The sequence below is a fragment of the Mesoplodon densirostris genome, chromosome X (assembly GCF_025265405.1).
Source record: "Mesoplodon densirostris isolate mMesDen1 chromosome X, mMesDen1 primary haplotype, whole genome shotgun sequence".
Taxonomy (NCBI): domain Eukaryota; kingdom Metazoa; phylum Chordata; class Mammalia; order Artiodactyla; family Ziphiidae; genus Mesoplodon; species Mesoplodon densirostris.
The window spans coordinates 76,938,433-76,959,663 of NC_082681.1; the positions used below are offsets into that span (position 1 = coordinate 76,938,433).

The following is a 21,231-nucleotide window of genomic DNA, read 5'->3' on the forward strand; positions in this document are numbered from 1 at the left end:
TGTTTTGTTGTTAGTGTACGGAAAACACAACTGATTTCTGTATGTCGATTTTATATCCTGTAACTTTACTGAATTTGTTGATTAGTTCCAACAGTTTTTTGGTTGAGTCTTTAGGGTTTTCTATATATGAGATCATATCATCTTCAAATAATGACAATTTTACTTCTTCATTTCTGATTTGGATGCCTTTTATTTCTTTGTCTTGCCCAATTGCTTTAGCTAGGACTTCCAGTACTATGTTGAATAAGAGTGGTGAGAGTGGGCACCCTTGTCTTGCTTTAATCTTACAGGAAAACTTTCAACTTTTCACCACTGAGTAGAATGTTAGCTGTGGGTTTGTTGTATATGGCCTTTATTATGTTGAGGTATGTTCCTTCTATACCGAATTTGTTGAGGGTTTTTAATCATGAAAATATGACTGCAGCCTCCATCTCAAGTGTCTCTGGGACAATATGGGAGACCAAAAAAAACCCTCAGAGGCCCCTGGGAATAAAGAATGTTATTGTATTTTCTGTTCTGCTGAACATATTTAGAATGATATCATTTTCATTGATATGATACCAGGGTAGAGGGAGAAGAAATATACTCATTTATAATGCTAAAGTTGTACTTTCCTTCTTTGTTCCTCAAAGGCAGCCCTGGAGGCATTAGATGAACTGGACCTGTTTGGTGTGAAAGGTGGTCCCCAGTCAGTTATCCATGTCCTAGCTGATGAAGTGCAACACTGCCAGGTAAGAGAATAATGGACAACGTTACAGAAAAATGTATTTTTACTCAGACTCAAATTTAGCATGAGCTTTAGAATAAGGAGAACTGAATGAGAGTACATAATCTGATTTATTACCATGTACCAAAAATGTCTTATCAAGCATCCTATAGAGATAAGCCTGATACAGCATGAGCTATAACAGAGATCATAGTCCTGTTCTCTCACCCAAGGTTATAAAGTGATCCTATCACAGTATATGGAATTCTCCACTATTATCGTATCAAGGGTATATGGGCTCTGCTCCTGAGTATCTCCTTTTCTAAATATCCCAAGAGAACAAGAGGTGATCGATTTTGAGTGTTCTTCTTGATAGTGGCTCTGAAACTTTCTCTTGTCCCCGGTTGGCCCTCGGGTTAGATGTTTGGAGATTAGACTGTTTAAGTGGTAAATGCATATCTTCAGTTTTGTTTAGGATTACTCTCTGTATTGAAAGAGTAAGGTTCTAGTCATTGACAAGATGGCCTTTCTTGTCTTCTTCAAACCTTGATTAGACACCCATCGTGTTCTATTGAATACAATCTCACCTTCTAATTTTAAAAATGCAAAATTTTCCATGGAAAAGATAAATTTCAGGGATATAGGAGCTAAGCCTTCCACATCTTGCTTCCCAGCGGCTACATTTTATCTTTATGCTTAGATAGTTGCTAATGGAGCAACAGCATTATGGGTGGGATAATGATAGAGTATTCTTTAGCCATTAGCAGCTGCTTAAGAATCAGGATTAGGAGGCACTGAGAGCAGGATTAAGACAAGGGATGATTTATAGAAGTAGTCTTCTAAGCTTTCACTATTAAATCATTTTTAGATTTTCAACTGAATGATCCTCTTCAACATATATCTTTTGAAACTAAAGCTAATAATTTTGTAATCCTGAGTTATTTACTAATGTGCCACATTTGACTTCCTTTCTTTTAGTCTATCCTTAATTCGATACTCCCCCGGGCTTCAACATCCAAAGAGGTTGATGCTAGTCTACTTTCAGTTATTTCCTTCCCAGCCTTTGCAGTAGAGGATAATCAGTTGGTGGAACTCACAAAACAGGAAATCATCACTAAGCTTCAGGTATGTCCATATGTGCCTTTCTTTTCTTTAAGCTCTAACTTTAAGGCTAAATTAGTATCTTTGTGAGTCTTGAATATGACCTATGTTGGTGATTTAACCAAGTGATCAGGATTAACATCACCAGTAATAAGATGTACTGACATCACGTACGCCCTGATACAGTGCACTGAGAAGCGCACAGCACCTCCGTGATGTCCTTCCCAAGAATGTGGTACCTCAATCTAATCATGAGAAAACATCAGACAAAACCAAATCGAGAGGCATTCTACAAAGTAACTGACAAACACTGCAAAAATGTCAAGATGATGAAAAACTGGGAAGGACTGAGGAGCCATCAGAGATTAGAAGAGACTAAGGAGACATGCCAGCTAAATGCAGTGGTATCCTAAATGGATACTGGAACAGAAAAAAAGCATTAGTGAAAAAACTGGTGAAATCCAAATAAGTTCTATACTTTGGTTAATAGTGTTGTACCAAGGTTAATTTTTTTGTTTTGGTAAATTTTCTGTGGTTATTTAAGATGTTAATATTAGGGGACAGTGGTTGAAGGATATATAGGGACTCTGTACTGTTTTGGGAACTCTTCTGTAAGTCTCAGATTATCTCAAATTTTTTAAACTGTGTTTTCTTTTATAAAAAAACTGTGGTCTCTTATGAATTGTGTGAGCAGGACTGCATAGCTTAGTAATTGGGCTGTCACAGACTTATCCTATGGTGGCAAGCCATGGAGAAGATAAAATAAAAACACTGCTTTAGGGAAGAGCCTGCAACTTAGCTCTCGCTTGAAATCACATTGCTGAAATCACTTTCTGCTGCTGGACTGATATCAGGGTTTTTTTTATTATTTTTTAAGTATCATGTCTCTATTGATGATAGGTTGGCACATGTAGCTGTTGCAAAGGATACATTTCTGATTAATTATATTGCTGTACAAATGTTCATTCTTCTGGCTTGTTTCCTCTGCATTCCCAGGGTCGTTATGGTTGCTGTCGCTTTCTACGAGATGGATATAAAACTCCTAAAGAGGTAGGTTTGTTTTCCCCAAAATGAGTCCAAGGTAGGATGGTCACTATTGCAGCCTCATTCGGAGAAAATACTTACCTCATTGATGGTACTTCAAATAATCACTAAATATGATAACAATAACTGATGTTTGCTACCTTTGTTAGGATTAGTTGCCAGATTTTGCTTGTGAGCCCTTCTGGATTAAATAAAATAGAGGAAGGTGTAGTCCTTCCACCTCTTGAAGTTGGTTAGTTTCAGGAAAGAGCTACTGATGGATGCTTAAATCAGTGGTTGAAAGTTTCGGCAGAAACAGATTATTTACATAGTCTCAAAATATTCCCCCCCAAATATTTAATTATTACAAAGGGAAAAATCTTTCTGTCCGTAGATCCTTTTGGATCCCTTCCACCTTTTGCAGTTGGTTAGTTCTAAACAGTACTTGATCTTGAAAAGTTAACTTCCTTTTGTTCCACTTGTCAAAAGTTCTCCTTGGAAATATCAGTGGAGAAAATTTAGTATTACTAAAAGGGAATGAATGGTTGGTAACCACTTTCATTGACAATGTAAATATCGTTTAAGGCTCAGGTTTGCTGGTTCAGAGCCATTATAATTTTTTTTTTAATTACCGAGCTCAAACTCTTCTGGTTTACTTCCTGTCTTCCATTTTATTCTTTAAGCCTTTTGACGTTTGCCCCTACCAATCTATTAAAATTGTGCTCTGAAATATCATCATAATCTCCTAAGTAAGCAATCCAGTAGCCTTTTCTCAGTCCTTATTCTCCTTGACTTCTCTGTAGTACATCACCATTACCTACCCCTACATTTTCTTGAAATTCTTTTCCTATTTTAACTTCCACAACTCTACACCATCTTAATTTTTCTCCTCTTTCTGTCCTCCCTCACCAAACTCAGTGTTTACCAAGATTCTGTTCTTGGGCTGCTTGTTCATTATATATAGGTACTACATCCATAATTTGTGATTCGTGTGTCACCTCTATAAGGATGATTCCCAAACCCTCATCTCTTGCTGTCCTTCTGAACATTTCTATTTGTATGTTCTGCTGAGACCTCAAACTTAACAAGTACAAAACAAAACTCAGGCTTATTACAAATTAGTCTCACTTCCTCATACACCTGCCTGTAGTATCATTATTATCCCAGTTCTGCTAGTTAGAATCACATGACAAAAGTACTTGCTAAAGGAGGGGAGTGTGTATGTGCTCTGCCTTCTCTGAAACAAACTATTGGTGGTGAAAGGCTGTGTTGTAATACCTCTGAACTAAAGATATAGTCTGACCTTGGAGTGATAAGACAGACTTTGTTTATTGTGTTTTTACCAGGATCCCAATCGTCTGTACTATGAACCAGCTGAGCTGAAGTTATTTGAAAACATTGAGTGTGAATGGCCATTGTTCTGGACATACTTTATCCTTGATGGGGTATTTAGTGGGAATGCAGAACAGGTAATGCACTGGGGAAAGAGCTTTTTAGCAGATTGTTATTATGTCTTCCTCTTTCAGTTAATGACTGTGCTGACCCTGTGTCCAAATGGAAGTCTTCCCTAATAGGGAGGAGACAGAGTTGTCTTCTAGACACTAGTAGTTGAGGGCACATGTTAAGAGTTAGAAGACCTGGATATTGCTATCACTCAGACTTGACTTTTAATAAATATAGAAAGCAGAATAGCAAGTCCTGTATACTTGCCTTGGTCATCAGAGGTACTTGAATTTACCTCCTGACTTTGTATGCCTTTTTTTTTAATAAATGTTGGAAATGATATTCTGACTTCAGCAAAAACAAACAAAAAACAAAAACAACAACCCACTTATACCCTGTCCTCACCCCCCAAAATACAGTCATCATTGCTTTTTGAGCGACATGAATAAAGTAGTTTAGAAACCATTGTTGGAAAACAGTGAGACTGGACAATTTAATAAAATTAGTTTAATGTCAGGCATTCTGCAAACTGGCTATGTTCTAAACTTGGACATAAATCCAACACATTTGGAAGTCATTTATACTTGGCTACATAAATACAGTTTTGTGTAATTTGAATACTTTGGCCAATAGTAATCTGTAACTGCCAATATGAGTTTAAATAATAGGGTTACACCAAAGTTCCAGGGGCACAAAGTGCTGTTTTACTCTAAGCTTTATATAGAGTATCCTTATTTGAGCAAGAAATAAGATAAGCAAAAATAGAGATACCTGCCCTATTTTGAGCACCCTATTTTTTTTAAACCAAGCTTTTAAAAAATATTTATTATTTATTTATTTATTCATTTTGGCTGCTCTGGGTCTTAGTTGCGGCATGCAGGATCTTCATTGTGGCACGTTTAGTTGGTGGCATGCGGGCTTCTTAGTTGCGGCATGTGGGCTTTGGCATGCAGATTCTTGGTTGCATTATGCGTGTGGGATCTAGTTCCCCGAACAGAGATCGAACCTGGGGCCTCTGCATTGGGAGCACAGAGTCTTACCCACTGGACCACCAGGGAAGTCCCTTGACCACCCTATTTTGATTTTACCATTTTTCTCAGTCCTTCTCAAATTCCACAAAATTGTTTCTCAAAAACTGTGCTTGCTCAAAGAAAGATTTATTTATTAAATGTGCCAGCTAAGTACAAAGCATATTCAGGTGTTTTGAACTCTCAGGGGAAAAAAAGGAGCTGGAAGACCTGGATTCTTTTTTATTCTTTTTTTTTTCCTGGCTTTGCTGCTGACCACTGAGTAGTCCAAGTACTGTCATTGACTTCTTCAGTTTCTCTGTACAGGCATACCTCAGAGATATGCAGGTTCAGTTCCAGAGCAGCACAAATATTGCAAGTATCTCAATAAAGCAAGTCATATGAAATTTTTTGGTTTCCCAGTGCATATAAAAGTTATGTTTACGCTACATTCTGTTAAGTGTGCAATAGCAGTATGTCTAAAAAAACAGTGTACATACCTTAGTTAAAAATACTTTATTGCTGAAAAATGCTAATCATCATCTGAGCCTTCTATGGGTCATAATCTTTTTGCTGGTACATGCTTTGAAATACTTCGAGAATTCCCAGAAATGTGACACAGAGACACAAAATGAGCAAATGCTGTTGAAAAAATGATGCCAGTAGACTTGCTCAACACAGGGTTGCTGCAAACCTTCAATTTATAAAACAAAAACAAAAAATAAAAACGCAGTATCTGTGAAGCACAATAAAGCAAAGTGCAATAAAACAAGGTATGGCTGTACATATGATGAGAATAGTTTTTCTTTCTTCACTGAAGAAGTGGATAGCCCTAAAATTCTTTGAATTTCACAGATGAAGACATATGATAAGTGCACAGTACAGTCAGTTTGGCTATAATGAGACACATAGGTGTTCCCTAAAAGTCACCATGCTCTGCATATTTGAGAAGTAAAAACTATAGGGCTTATGGGAAAATGTGGTTGGGGAAAACACTTAAAAAGTTTGTCAGAAATACATACGAAATAATAGGAACCTAATAAAAACAGTACCACAAATAGGCATTAATGGCTTTAAAACATTCATTCATTCCTCTTTCAAAAATTATATTCTGAGAAAATTATTTCAAGGGTGGCATACATTTAGATACAATGCTGCTCATCACTGTTACATTCATACAAATTAAGTCTGGTGGTAATTTAAATGTTCAACAAGAATGAAATGTTAAATTAGAGATCATGTGTATAAAATAATATGCTGCTATTAAAATGTGTATTAAAATTTAATATCATTGTTAAAAATTCAGATTAACTGTTGTTTCATACTTCAAATATAATTTTATTTTAGTGTTTGGTTTTCTCATAATTGAATAAAAACAGTACCACAGCTTTATACATGTTAAATGGTTAAGAAATATATAAATACCACAAAGATATGGCACTTGTACCTTGAAAAACACCTGAAGTTTTCATGTGGATATGTGCAACCATGTTCCTACCACCTCACTTGCAGGGCTCCCATGCTCACCACCCTACATGCCAGAGGAAGAGAGGAAAAGAGAGATAGCATAAGAGAAAAGGAAAAAAAAAGGAATATCAAACAGAGAGGAAGAATAAAAAAAATAGGGCAAGGAGGGAATAGAAGGGGAAATTAAATAGAAGGGAAGGCACAGAGCCATGCAGCCAAGTCGGCCATGAGAAGGGAGCAGCTCAGGAGTGGTAAGAGAGTTATCTGAAATTGGATGGAAAGTTGTAACACCACATGTGGATGGGTTGTGGTTCATGGTTCTGAGGTGTGTGCATGTGTGTGTGTTGTGTATTCTTACACGACTCAGTTCAGCTGAGTGCCTTCTCAGGTTGAAATTGTGCATAAGCAGATGTGAAATTCATGTTATGCTCAAATTGTTCTGTAATGTATCAAATGCATTGGAACAAATTTGTGTTTTCAAAACAACTATCATAACAGAACTGACTATATATTTTTTCTACCATAAATTATAGTGGGGTTTTTTTTTGCTTTTTATTTATTACTAATCCACAGCAAATTGTTAAGCAAAAAAATGTAAACTTGATCATAATAGAAACTTAATTTGACAGGGAAAATACAGTTTTAAAAGCAATTACATGTAAAGTCAAGAAGCTCTACTCAGTGTAGTACACGGTGGGTAGAAGCATGTACGTGGAGGCAGGCTGACTTGGGCTCAAATCTGGACTCATCCTTGCACTCGCTGTATGATCTTTCAGAAGCTCATAACCTCCTTGAGCCTTAATTTCCCTGTAAAAAGGCTTTAATTACACACACCTGGATGGTTATTAAAATTAAATGCATTCATCAGCAGAACAGGAATAAAGATGCAGACGTAGAGAATGGACTTGAGGACGTGGGGAGGGGGAAGGGTAAGCTGGGATGAAGTGAGAGAGTGACATTGACATATATACACTACCAAATGTAAACTAGATAGCTAGTGGGAGGCAGCCACATAGCACAGGGAGATCAGCTCGGTGCTTTGTGACCACCTAGAGGGGTGTGATAGGGAGGGTGGGAGGGACACGGAAGAGGGAGAGGATATGAGGATATATGTATACATGTAGCTGATTCACTTTGTTATACAACAGAAACTAACACAACATTGTAAAGCAATTATACTCCAATAAAGATGTTAAAAAAATTAACTGCGTTAAAAGTATGCAAAACTCCTACCATAGTATCTGGCCTCCATCAGCATTTAGTAAATACTACTTCCCTTTCTCTCCTTTCACTAGGTGAATATACCCCTTTGCAATAGGACCTTCTTTGGCTACAACTTTCCCCTAGATCCCCAAAGGGAACTCTATGAACTTTGTTCCCCTTTTCTTTTCTCTACAGGTTCAAGAATACAGAGAGGCTCTTGAAGCAGTCCTCATCAAAGGTAAAAATGGAGTCCCACTTCTGCCGGAGCTGTACAGTGTTCCTCCTGACAAGGTAAGCTGGACGGTGCCATAACATGGAGCTGGCAGAAGAGGAGCAGCACCTCAAAAGGACTGCCTTATTTGAGTCAAATAATTTTTAATCTTCTGATTTTAATGTTCTAAAGTCTTTCTTTAGGTATAGAACAATTAAAATATGATTTTATTCCTTTGAAAGTATATTTATAAAGCAGACTCAGTTATGGCAGTGTTGCTGGGCAAGACGAGGGCAAGATCAAATCTTACAGAGATAGTTTCACGGGTGTATATTTGTCCTCAAACTCATCAAGATGCATATGTTAAATATGTATGGCCTTTTCTATATGTCAGCCAAACCTCAATTTAAAAAAATAAAATAAGTTGTTCAGAGATTGACTTTTTAAAAAATCAAACTTTAAGGTTGAGAATGATATGGAGATCAGTAGGCCGAACTAGAGTGATGTTCTGTGTGAACTCTCAGTATTTGATATTTTCTGCTTTGAGGCTAGTCATCTGGGATTAATTGAGTAGATCAGGCTTGGAAAATGAAGTATGTCTCCATTTTCTCAAAATGCCAGTTGAGATTACCCTTGTTCCTCTTCTCCATTGCAAAAGAGCATTAGCCGGGGGAGAGATGCAATATTCCATGCTGGTGGGGATGAGTGGACTAAGCTCCTAGCAACATCAGCAGCATAACCTGAGAGCTTGTTAGAAATGCAGATTTCAGGCCTTCCCCCACATCTACTCAGTAAGAATATGCCATTGGACAAGATCCTCAGGTGGTGTGTATCCATGTACAGTTAGAGGAGCACTGCCCTAGACTGTAGTCATAGTGCTTGACTTTTCAGTGCATTGCATATGTGACTGTTTTATAGAGTATGAATCACAATCCAGGCTCGGGCTTTTTGTTGTCTAGTATTTTAAACCTTCTATTCTTTTTTTAAAATTAATTAATTTATTGATTGATTGATTTTTGGCTGTGTTGGGTCTTCATTGCTGTGCACGGGCTTTCTCTAGTAGTTGTGGTGAGCGGGGGCCACTCTTCGTTGCAGTGTGCAGGCTTCTCATTGCGGTGGCTTCTCTTGTTGTGGAGCACAGGCTCTAGGAGCACGAGTTTCAGTAGTTGCGGCACATGGGCTCAGTAGTTGTGGCTCACTGGCTCTCGAGTGCAGGCTCAGTAGTTGTGGCACACGGGCTTAGTTGCTCCGCGGCATGTGGGATCTTCCTGGACCAGGTCTCAAACCTGTGTCCCCTGCATTGGTAGGCGGATTCTTAACCACTGCACCATCAGGGAAGCCCTAAACCTTCTATTCTTTTCCTTTATCTCTTTTTATTTATTTATTTATTTATTTAGGTTGATGAAGAATATCAAAATCCTCACACTGTGGACCGAGTCCCCATGGGCAAGCTGCCTCATATGTGGGGTCAGTCTCTATACATCTTAGGAAGCTTGATGGCAGAGGTAAGGGGAAACTTCAAGGCTCTTCCATTTTTCTGCTTTAGTCACCATAACAATCAGATTTGTGAGTAGCTCATTAAATCTGAAGGATATATCTTTTGCCTTTTGTATTCTGCCTTAATTACAGATTTTCCTCCAGATTCTTAGAGTGAGAACATGACCAATCCTTGGCAAAAATCTTTCCCCCTGGCAACCATGTCCGTCATGCTTGCCCAGGGGTTCCTACCTTGGTACTGTACTTGAAGTTGCTCTGGGATCAGACCCTAGATAGTTCCTTTTCAAAACGCCCCCTAGTGCCTGTCTGGTGACTGCGAATGCAATTGTGCTTGGATAGTAATGACTTATAATGGATTTAAGTGCTAACTTTTCCAAGCAACATAATGTTTCATTCTTTAATTAAATAAACTGATAAGATAATTTTAGGTACCATGACAAGTGTTTGGGAGCATCATAGTTTTTTATTTGTTTGTTTGTTGATAAGGGGCCCTTTAAATGTTCCTTATATTAAACTCTGTTGAGACAGCTCTTAATGAAGCACTTGAGAATTTCTTACTTTATGTCAGCTTATTTGTGACATTTTGAACCATAAGAAGGGTTCCCTTTCTCAAAATTTTCCAGTTTTACTGACAAATCTATTTCCTCATTATAGGTTATTATATAAGGTAAGCTATAACCCAGGCTCCTAGAGGATCTAGGGTGGGACTTAGCTTTCCTTTCTGAGCCATACTCTTCGACCTGTTTATGTATAACTGTTTACTTTCTGGAGCTGTTTTTATTTGTTTTGTTTTGTTTGTCCCAGTTTTATTGAGATGTAATTGACATATCACTATGAGTTTCAGGTGTACAGCATAAAGTTTATCTTTAGTTGACATTATTATAAATGTAGCAATAATGGGCAGAATGATTTGTTTAAAATAATCCTTACCTGGTGACTTTCTCATTCAGTTAGAATAAATTAATGCTATGAAAAAATGAGGAGATGAATGGTATTCTTAAGAGCTAGGTGGGTGAGTTCGTCGCATTTCATCAAAGACAGAAACTCAAGTCAAGTCAAAAGATATCTGCTAAGCAGAAATCATAGCAAGCATATGAGTAAATATGAAAGCAACAGGACTAATGACTTAAATTATTGATTACAAGCATTGTGATCTGATTGTCTAATCATGTGCATCCAGAGAAAGTGGGAGGTATAACTAGAAATCTTTCTGTTTATCTTTTATACCCCATCTATTTCCAAAAAAAAATAATTTTTGGCAGCCACTAGAAGTTAACTCCAAATAAAATTAATTTGGATGTGAATTCAGGAGTTCAAACATTTTCATACAGTAAAGGTATTTGTTTCCTTTCCATACATGCCTTTCACATGTTATGGTACGGGGTTTTGGCACTGGTATGTTGTTTCTCCTCAAACATTAGCTTTTTTGGAGATATAATAATCTGTCTTTTTATGGTTTTTCTTTAGGGATTTTTAGCTCCTGGAGAAATTGACCCTGTGAATCGCAGGTTTTCTACTGTACCAAAGCCAGATGTTGTGGTTCAAGGTATGTATTCTTATTCCCAGCAGCAGAAATTTTACATTAAAGGTCTGGTTTGGGCCAGTAAATGATGACTTTATTATTTATGATGTATTTTGTTAGGCTTCAAAATGTATAGTATAAACTTGGCTCTGTTTGGTTTCAAGATTTCTGTTAATCTTAATCATGAACAAATGCTTAACAAAGGATGTTATCTGATTCTCTTAATACTTCTTATTTCTGGAAACTCTTTCCTTTTCACCATGATGATATTATAGCCTTCTGATTATTTCTGCTTTTGTTCTGAGCATTCCTTCTGTGCTTTTTCTGCTACTATTTCTTTCTTCTCATATCCTCCTAATGGTTGTGTACTTAGTCTTATACTCTTGTATTTCTGTATTTACACCCTGCATGTGTTTGCTAGGGCTGCCTGCTCCATAATAAGTTTGCTTCCATGGCTCCAACTACTACCTCTTTAGAGAGTACTCCAAATCTTTATTTTTTGTTCCTAGCAATCAACTTAAATTTTGAGGTTATCTACTCTATGCAAAACACTGGGCTAAGCTGTATAAACATTTTAAGAAGTCTAGTCCCAATATATATACACAACATTTTCATCACTTATACTTCAAATGCAAAACTGACCTTTTTTTGTCTCCGTCCTATTCTTTTACCTCTCCCAAGAAAAGCAAATCTTGCCACCTTCCTTAACTCTCTCAATGACATCACTATTATGCTACTCTCCTAGGGTAGAAAACTCCAGATGATTTTTGACTCCCCAGAAACATTATCCAATGTGGTACTAGGTCCTCCTGAGAAGCTCCTCTGAAATGTCTCCATTTCAACCCCAACCTCCATTGGAGTTGATTCTATACAGAAAATAATCCTTAGTATTTTATAAACCTTCTTATACTTGGCATCTTATGTGGTAGGGTAGGATAAAGGTAGTCATAAACGTAGTCTTTGCTTATCAATGTACAGGCATATTTCATTTTATTGTGCTTCACTTTATTGTGCTTTGCAGATATTGTGTTTTTTTACAAATTGAAGGTCTGTGGCAACCTTGTGTCAAGCAAGTCTATTGGCACCATTTTTCCAAGAGTATTTGCTTACTTCGTGTCTCTCTCACATTTTATAATTCTAGCAATACTTCAAGCTTTTTTATTATTATTATATTTGTTATAGTAATCTGTGATCAGTAATCTTTGATGTTACTGCTATGACTCATTGAAGGCTCAGATGATGGTTAGCATTTTTTAATAATAAAGTATTTTTAATTGAGGCATTTACATTGTTTTTTTGGATACAATGCTGTTGCACACTTAATAGACTAAAGTATAGTGTAAACATAGCTATTTTCATTTGGTTTCATTTATTTATTTTTTAATTGAGGTATAGTTAATTTACAGTGTTGTGTTCGTTTCAAGTGTACAGCAAAGTGATTCAGTTGTGTGTATGTGTGTGTGTGTGTGTGTGTGTGTGTGTATATACATATATATTCTTTTTCAGATTCTTTTCCATTATAGGTTACTACAAGATATTGAGTATAGTTCCTTGTGCTATACAGTAGATCCTTGCTGTTTACCTATCAATATTTTATATATAGTGGTGTGTATATGTTAATCCCAAACTCCTAATTCATCTACCCCCTGCCACCTTGCTCTCCCTTTTGGTAACCATAAGTTTGTTTTCTATAAGCATAACTTTTATATGCACTGGGAAACTAAAAATTTGTGTGACTCGCTTTATCGTGATACTCGCTTTACTGCAGTGGTCTGGAACCAAACCTGCAACATCTCTGAGGTATTCCTGTACATAGCGAATGTTATATAAAAGACCATTACTCTTCCCCTCCCATGAGAAAGCTTGTTCTCCTTTGAGGGTTATGCCATCTGGCTATATTGGTCTCCTGGTTACTCTCATTCATTCATTAGAGACTTTGAGGCTTTGCTCATAGCCTTCCTCTTCTTCCCCAATTCCTACCATAGTACTAGATTTCAGCATCAGAGTAAGTGCCATCTAATATTTTAGCCTCAAAATTCTTGGATATCTAGAACCCTAGTGACCCTTCCCTCTGCCTCTACTCCACTCACTTTTAGGACGAAACTTTAGAACTGTTTCACCTCAGATATTCCATTCCCAAAAGTCCCAATCACCAGTCATAGCTGCATATTATTTCAGTTTTCTTCCCCCCCACCCATTACACTTGTGTCTATTTTCTCCTAGTCTACCCTTCCCTACCTTTCGGTTGGTCATCTAAATCTCTTAATTACCAGCACACCAAACTTCTGCTACACCCACCAGAAAAATCACAGCCCCAGATCAGTTTTACTCTCTATATTTTCTGATCCTATACCTGGCCTGCTAAAATCTTCTAGAAAAAAAAAATCACACAAATGAGCAGAGTGGTAGCATTGTAAATCCACAGTCTCCAACTTAACTAGGCCTGCAGTGCCTCCTGTTAGTCCTTGTTCTTATTGTTAGTCAGCATTTTCATTCTCCTCAACTATTCCACACCTTCTCTGTTTTCAACCTCACTGCTTGTTTTCAGCCTCATTCTTGGCCTGCTACTTTATGCTGGATAATCTTAATGTTCTGATCTTTGTCAATTTCCCAACCCCCCACCACAGTCTTACTTATATCTTCACCCAGCCTTGCCTCCTTTTCATGAGTCTCAGAAAAGCTGTTTTTTCTCCTCTTCAGCACCAACTCTTCCTTCTGATGCTTGATCCTATCCTCTTCCCTAGCCTACCTAGAAACCTACTGTTTCCTATCTTCAAACTCTTCTCTGTTGGTTCTGATTTTCAATACATTGACATGTTCATCTCCCTCTAGTTATCCTATCCTTCTTTTCTCATCCAAACTTCCAATTCTTTACATTTCATTCATTCTGCAGTCCTTTACAACTAGCTTATCATTCCTCTTAAAGTGATTTTGCTTAAGTTATTGCCAAACTTGGTAGATATTTTTCAGTCCACTTCTTAGTGGATCTTTCTGTTTCATTAGTTGTTTATATTTCTGGAAACTCTTAACTCGCATGTCTTCTGTGATACCATACTCCCTTGGCTCTCCTTCAACCTAAGTTTTGTACTTTTCTGTCTCATTCTGGGCTCCCTCTTCTTCCCCTTGCCCCTTAACTGTTGGTATTCCTGGGAGTTTTGTCCATAGCCCACTGCTCTCATTATTCAGAATAGTTGTTACTGTCTCTCAGCCTCCTCCCATTCCTAACCTTTTCCCTTTTCCTGCCTCCTAACTTCTCCCCTCTCAGAAGATGACCTCACCTCCTATACCATAGAGAACATATAAGCCATGAGACAAGAACCCCTCACTCCCGTCCCCAGGCTTTTCATCATCTGCCCATATCTTATATGTTGAAATTTCTCAAGGTTATATTCTAGGTCCTTTTCTCTTCTTTTCTATATATTCTCCTTGACCCATCTCATCTCTTTCTATGCTAATGACTCCTGAATATATCACATTCACTTTAAACTCAACATGTCTAAAATTAATCAGCTGCACTCTCCTAGTTCTACATCATCTGTGCCTGCTTTTCTCCCTATTTGCCTATGTCAGTAAATGGCACACTTTTCTCTCAGTTACACAAATAAACACATGAAGAATCATTCTCGGTATCTCTCCCTCTCTCATCTCCTACATTCAGTCAGTTAACAAGTCCCAATTTCTTTACCTTCTAAATAATTCAGAAATCCATCTAGTTTATCCAGTACCAATGTCATGATCCTAATCTAAGTAGTCAGCATCTCTTCCTTGCATTAATACAATAACTTTTGAAGTGGTCCCCCTGTCTTCAGTGTAGGTCCACTACAGTATATCAGCTTATTCTTTAATCATCAACATGAATATGTTCTTTTTAAGACGGAGATCTGGATATGCTATTCCCCTGATTACAACTCTGCAGGGGCTTCCCTTTGCCAACTTTCTTAACATGGCTTACAAGGCTCTTTATGATCTGCTCCCTGACCCTGCCTTCAGTGTCATTTCTCACCACTGCCGCTTCACAGTCCATGCTCCTACTATAAAGAACGTTTTATTATTCCTAGATCTATCTGCCTTGTTCTCTGTTGCCCTTGAGCCTTTGTCTATGCTATTTCTTTTGTCTGGAACAGCTTCTCCCTTAGTTTTACCTTCACTTTTACCAGAATAACTCCTATTCAGCCCTCTAGCAAGACTCAATGTCAATGTCATTTTCTCCAAGGATCATGTCTATCTTTGTATCCCTAGCATATGGCAGTACCTAGCACATAGGTGGTACCAAATAAGCATTTTCTACATACTTGATAAAACATAAACAAAAAGCTGAGTTGTTGGGGTTGAAAGTAGTCCTGGGACCCCAGAGTGTTGTTCATTTGCCTCTCCTTTAGTCCCCTTTACTCCTGCTACCAACTGCATTGCCTTCTGCAGAGCCCTGAGGCTCAGGAGAATGCAATTTGGAAATCATTACCCAAGGGTAAAATACAAGTTCCTTAAAGTGACACACATGCTCTCCATGATGATCTAACCCCTATTTGCCTTTCCAGATTCATTTTGTTAGTGGTTGGTGGGGGGGTTGTTTGTTTTTTGTGTGTTCTTTTTTCCACTGTGCAAGGTATTTCATGCTACAGCAATATGGAAGTGTATGTAGTCCCCACCCCATCTCTTACACACACACACACACACACAAACACAAACACACAACCACATTCTTTTCCATTTTCATGTTTTATGATCATTCTGGATCTTCTACCTAAAATGGCTTTCCCCATTCCTATTCCCTTCTTTCTCCTGGCTAACTTATTCATTCGTTCAAATTCAGCTTAGACATCAGGAAGCCTTTTCTGAAACTTCCTCCTGCCAACTCCAGACTAGATAGGTGTCACTCTTGGGTGATCACACAATGTTCTGTGCATATATTTATTTCCTTAGCAGGTTATTTTATAATCAGTTTATGTGTGTGTCACTTTCATTACACTATGAGCTCCTTGAGGGAGAGACTAACATATTCATCTCTAAATCCCTAGTGCCTAGCATAGTACCTTACCATTTAAGTGCTTAGTAAATGTTTATTAATGAATGAATGGATGACCACATGTGTTTCCCTGGACTTTTGTCAGCCCACTATTATTCTTCCTCTGTATATTTTCCCTGGAGAATCTTTGTTGTTTTCAGTTAGAAGTAATCAAGATGGTGTTATGTCCAGGGGACTCTGTAATCACCATACCCTGCACATCCTGCCCCAGACCACAGCAGCACAACACCATGAGGTCCCCAAGATAGAAAAATACACAAAAGATAATGACAAAGGAATGCAGAGTAGCACTTTGTTAACTAGGCTTTTGCCCCCAAAACTCAACAAATACAATACTTGTAAGCTGGAATGAACCAAATGGCACCTTCGTTTTCTCATAAACCCAATTCAACATATCTAGCAGTACTAGAGGAGCAGGGTTAGGGTGCATGTTTGCCCCTGGTGCTTAGCATTAAGCCAGCTGAGGCCCCATTCAGGTTATTGGCCCCCAGACAAGTTATCAGTCCCACAGAGGGAGAATAAACAGAAGAGTCAGTGAGGTGGCCTGGACTTCTCCCTTGTGAGTGTGATTACCACTTCTGAGACATGAGTGTGAGAGGAAGAAAAGGGAGCTGTCCAGGTTTGGCAGGCTCTGAGTCTAGAGAAGTCTTATCCCCATCCCCCAAAACAACTACACAGAGTTTCAAATATGGTACCTCAATTCTTTATCCTGAATTTACCTTGCCTCTTACTGTTCTCTAGCTTTGAGCAGTTCGTACCATTAGGGTGTTCTTTATTATCCTCATAATGCTGTCCCTGGTCTTTTTTTTCCTATTTAAACATAGAATCCCAGATATAAGTGAGTGTGGCATTCTCTAGAAGCACATAGGTATTTAGACAAAAAAACAGAATTAAATATTCTAATCATGAAATCTTGTTTCCTTTTCCATTTAGATAATATCATTATGTACCAAGCATGATGATTGTTTCATCAAGTCTACAATAACTGTTAATTTCCCTACCTTCCTTTTGTTTTCCCTTCAAAAAAATATTGTGTGGCTCGAGAGATCTTTAGGTTCCTGTTGAAATAAAATTTTCTGTTGACCTCATCTTCTTTCTTTCCTATAGTTTCCATTCTAGCTGAGACAGAAGAAATCAAGGCCATTTTGAAGGACAAGGGAATTGATGTGGAGACCATTGCTGAGGTGCACCCCATCAGAGTACAACCAGCTTGTATTCTCAGCCACATTTATTCCAGCCTAGGTAAGGAGATTGGCCAGCTTGCTAGAATCAAAGCATTATTTGATACAGGCTGGTTTCCTTCCTTTTTATTTTTTTCTTGATCTTGTATTGCTTTATTAAACTGCATCTGAAAAGGAATTTAGGGTCTCTGGAATCTAAGTTTCTAACCCTATATATCCTGAGCAGGCTTGATAATTTTCAGTGTGTTTTATGAACTCTTTGGTACAGAGGGCATGACTGTTATCAGGCAACACTGTATCTTCATTCCAAGTGTGTGCTTAACCAACTTGTTCTTCTCCCCTTTCTTGGGACCTATATTTCCATTTTGAAAAATGCTAACTTTGTATACATTAATAGCCAAGGAACTTGTTTTTAATTCTTTATACTTTGTCATGTAATGAATTAGTTGACAATATTTTAAAATTCCATTTCTTAATCTAATACTTATTTTTAATTAGTACTTATTTTTTATTCAATTTATATATTAAATTTGGTGATAGACACATTAAACAAATTACTACAAGTTAAAAATTTATGCAAGTTACTACAAATTTCACATTAAACAAATTACTACATTGTTTAAAAAAAGGATGTGCAAAATTTCTAAACCACCCTTGTGGAAGGCTGAATAGTGGCCCCAAAAGATATTCAGCCCCTAATCCCTGGAACCTGTGAACATTACCATTTAAGGCAAAAGGGATTTTGTGGGTGTGATTAGGTTAAGGAGATTGAGATTGGTGGGGAGGATTATTTTGGATTATTCAGGTGGGCCCTAAGTGTAATCATAAGTCTCCTTATAAGAGATACCCAGAGGGAGATCAGACTATAGAAGTAAGAGATGTGATGACAGAAGCAAGTGATCAGAGTGATAAGGCTGTTAGGCTTATCCTCTAGAAGCTGGAAGAGTCAAGAAACAGATTCTCCCCTGGAGCCTCCAAAAGCAACCAGCCCTGCTTGACACCTTGATTTTTATTTTACGTCATAGTAGCCATAAGGCTCATTTTGGACTTCTGATCTCCAGAACTGTAAGAGTATAAGTGTATGCTGTTTTAAGCTACTAAGTTTATGTTACTTTGTTATAGCACCAATGGGAAATTAATACAATCTTAAATCAAGCCACAAAGTAAATTTATAAATAAAGAATGTACCTTACATAGTAGATTGCCACTTACAAACCCTAGTTGTGTGTGTGTGTACTTTTTTTCTTCACCAAGAGTGGTCTGTTAGTAATTAAAGCCAAGCCAAATTTTGTCCAGCTCAAAACCAGCCTCCATCCCTTTTTACTAACACCTACTCCGAACACTCAATTTCTGTGGCAGTTATGTAGGTCTAAATTGAGAGGGAATCAACCAAGGAGGGAAGGACCAACGGTCAGAGCTGACTGTTCTTTATCTTTCCTGGCACCCACATTTTATGCCAGCAGGACCTGAACTCCCAGAGCTATTAACATTGCATCTGGCTTTAGGAATATATGGATTTCCCCCACTCTTCCATTCTAGCTATAATGTAGAAAATCCCTTTTCTTTTTAAATTAAGTGCAAAGTTGGAAGTTCCTAAAGAAATTTTACCAAAAAAATGGAAAACTAAAATATAAACACATAGAAATTATCAAGTTTATTGAATATAGGTCTCAGGTCCTAATAAATAAAACCTAGCCACAAATTAGCTTGATAGTACAAATTACTGAACCCCTGGTTCCCTCCACTGACTCAACCCTATTAGTGGTAAATGCCAAGTCAAGACTCTGAAACTTCTGAGATTAATTGGGGTTGATGCTTTACTAGGTGGGATGGGGTACCTCAGTCCTTTCAAGAACCTGCTTCCTGGGTTTTTTTTTAATCTCCTTGGCTAGTCCCTCTAGCCTCAGACTATAATGTACTCCTAGTCTCCAGTTACCAGTACCCTAGCACTAAATCTCTTGAAATAAGGAAGGTGTTTTTCTATCTAGCCCAAATCTTACTCCATGAATATTAGTTGATCTTGTAGTCACTATCTTCCTTGCCCTTCTGAGAAGTCTCTATGGTTTGGGGTTTGTGCAAGTCCTATTGATGCCTTTGATGTGATTCTCTCTGGCTCTCACTTAAAAGTTGATACCTTTCACCCTTTTCTTCTTCACATCCATTGTTCTAAACTCAGCATAATCTTACTAGGATATAGGTAACTTCCAAGCTCTGGGACTTCATTCCTGGAATCTACCTGCATCACATCAGATCTCTCCAACAAACAGAAGCAAACTCCTTACTGACTACTTTTTCAAAGTCTGCACTTTGTTTTGGGCCTCTTACTAAGTTATTATTTCCTAGCCAGAGAAAATAAGGACTACTAGGTCTTCCGGACTTAAGTTTAATGAATGCACAAACATTTCAGGGACTCAAGTAACAAGTTATATTTATTTTCCAAATGTGCTCCTTCATTCACTTCATTCATTCATTCTCTCATAAGGCTCTATTGCTTACTTTTATGTACCCGGCACTGGGCGTGATGCTGTGAGAGACATAGACATATAACCAAATAATTATAGTACAGTCTTATAAATGCTACAACAATGGCATTATGTACAAAGTACAGGAGAAAGAATAGATTTGCCTGGGAAGGTCAAGAAAGGCATGTTCTGATGATCATAAAATGAGTGACTCTTCATAATTCTATTGCAATAATTTCACAATAACAAAAATGCTTTCTTTAAATTTTATTTATTCATTTATTTATTTTTGGCTGCGTTGGGTCTTTGTTGCTGTGTGCAGACTTTCTCTAGTTGTGGCGAGCAGGGGCTACTCTTTGTTGAGGTGCATGGGCTTCTCATTGTGGTGGCTTCTCTTGTTGCAGAGCACGGGCTCTAGGCACCTGGGTTTCAGTAGTTGTGGTACGCAGGCTCAGTAGTTGTGGCTCGTGGACTCTAGAGCTCAGGTTCAGTAGTTGTGGTGCCCGGGCTTAGTTGCTTCATGGCATGTGGAATCTTCCCAGACCAGGGCTCGAGCCCACGTCCCCTGCATTGGCAGGCGGATTCTTAACCACTGCGCCACCCAGGAAGCCCCAAAGTTGCTTTAAGGATATATTGAATGACAGCTGTAATTCCACCAAGGAGAACAGGCTATTTCTTCACCAATATGTTCATTTATATATGTTCCCAGAAGTGGGATTCTGTGCCTCACCTCAAACACTCAGTATTTCAGTTCCATAATTTTTTTTTAATTTTTAAATATTACGTTGTTAATCAACTTTGGGAACATAAGAACTTTATAGGAGAGTGCTGTCAGAAACATGGTCGAGTGAAAAGCTACCTTTGTCTCTCCCCTTGAAGCTACAACCAGTAAAACATCCACAGTGCAACGAAGGTGTCTTTGGATGGCACCTTCCAAAGGTGGGTGAACTGGAACACATAGAGGAGGCAGAACTGAGGGAACAGTGGAGTTGGTACCTGCAATCCCCAGCCCTCTGACTGTGGCAGCTGAGCCCATAGCTTCAGAAAACCCAATAGCAGCAGGGGAAGCAGCACGCATGACTCTGCCTGCCACCACAGGTAACTTGGCAGCAGGAACAGTGGGGCCTGGGACCCCATCCCTCCAGTCACTGAGGAACCCACGACCCCAGACTCTGGCCCCCCTATTTGCGTTGGCAGAGCCCCCGAACCTGACAGCACCAGACACAGTGGAGGCATCTGTGCAATCCCAGCTTCCCCTCCCACACTGTTCCCCTCCCCCCACAGCAGAGCCTGTATCTCAGGGGATCTCCCACAAAAGAGAAGAGCCCACCATCCCAGTAATGACAGCAGCTCTGGCAGAAGCAATGCAGCAGTAAGCCTAGAGG

The 21,231-nt window shown here is 38.4% G+C and overlaps 1 protein-coding gene across 3 annotated transcripts in view; it reads left to right on the top strand.

The window, feature by feature from the left end:
• The window catches only part of PHKA1 (phosphorylase kinase regulatory subunit alpha 1), a 131,974-nt gene that overhangs the window by 37,668 nt on the left and 73,075 nt on the right, over positions 1–21,231 (top strand). For all 3 annotated transcript variants that reach the window (XM_060086309.1, XM_060086310.1, XM_060086311.1), the window contains 8 exons: positions 633–731; positions 1,685–1,831; positions 2,804–2,857; positions 4,177–4,299; positions 8,146–8,241; positions 9,559–9,666; positions 11,126–11,204; positions 17,311–17,445. In XM_060086309.1, coding sequence (XP_059942292.1) covers positions 633–731; positions 1,685–1,831; positions 2,804–2,857; positions 4,177–4,299; positions 8,146–8,241; positions 9,559–9,666; positions 11,126–11,204; positions 17,311–17,445 — 841 coding nt within the window. The remainder of the gene's footprint in view (positions 1–632; positions 732–1,684; positions 1,832–2,803; positions 2,858–4,176; positions 4,300–8,145; positions 8,242–9,558; positions 9,667–11,125; positions 11,205–17,310; positions 17,446–21,231) is intronic.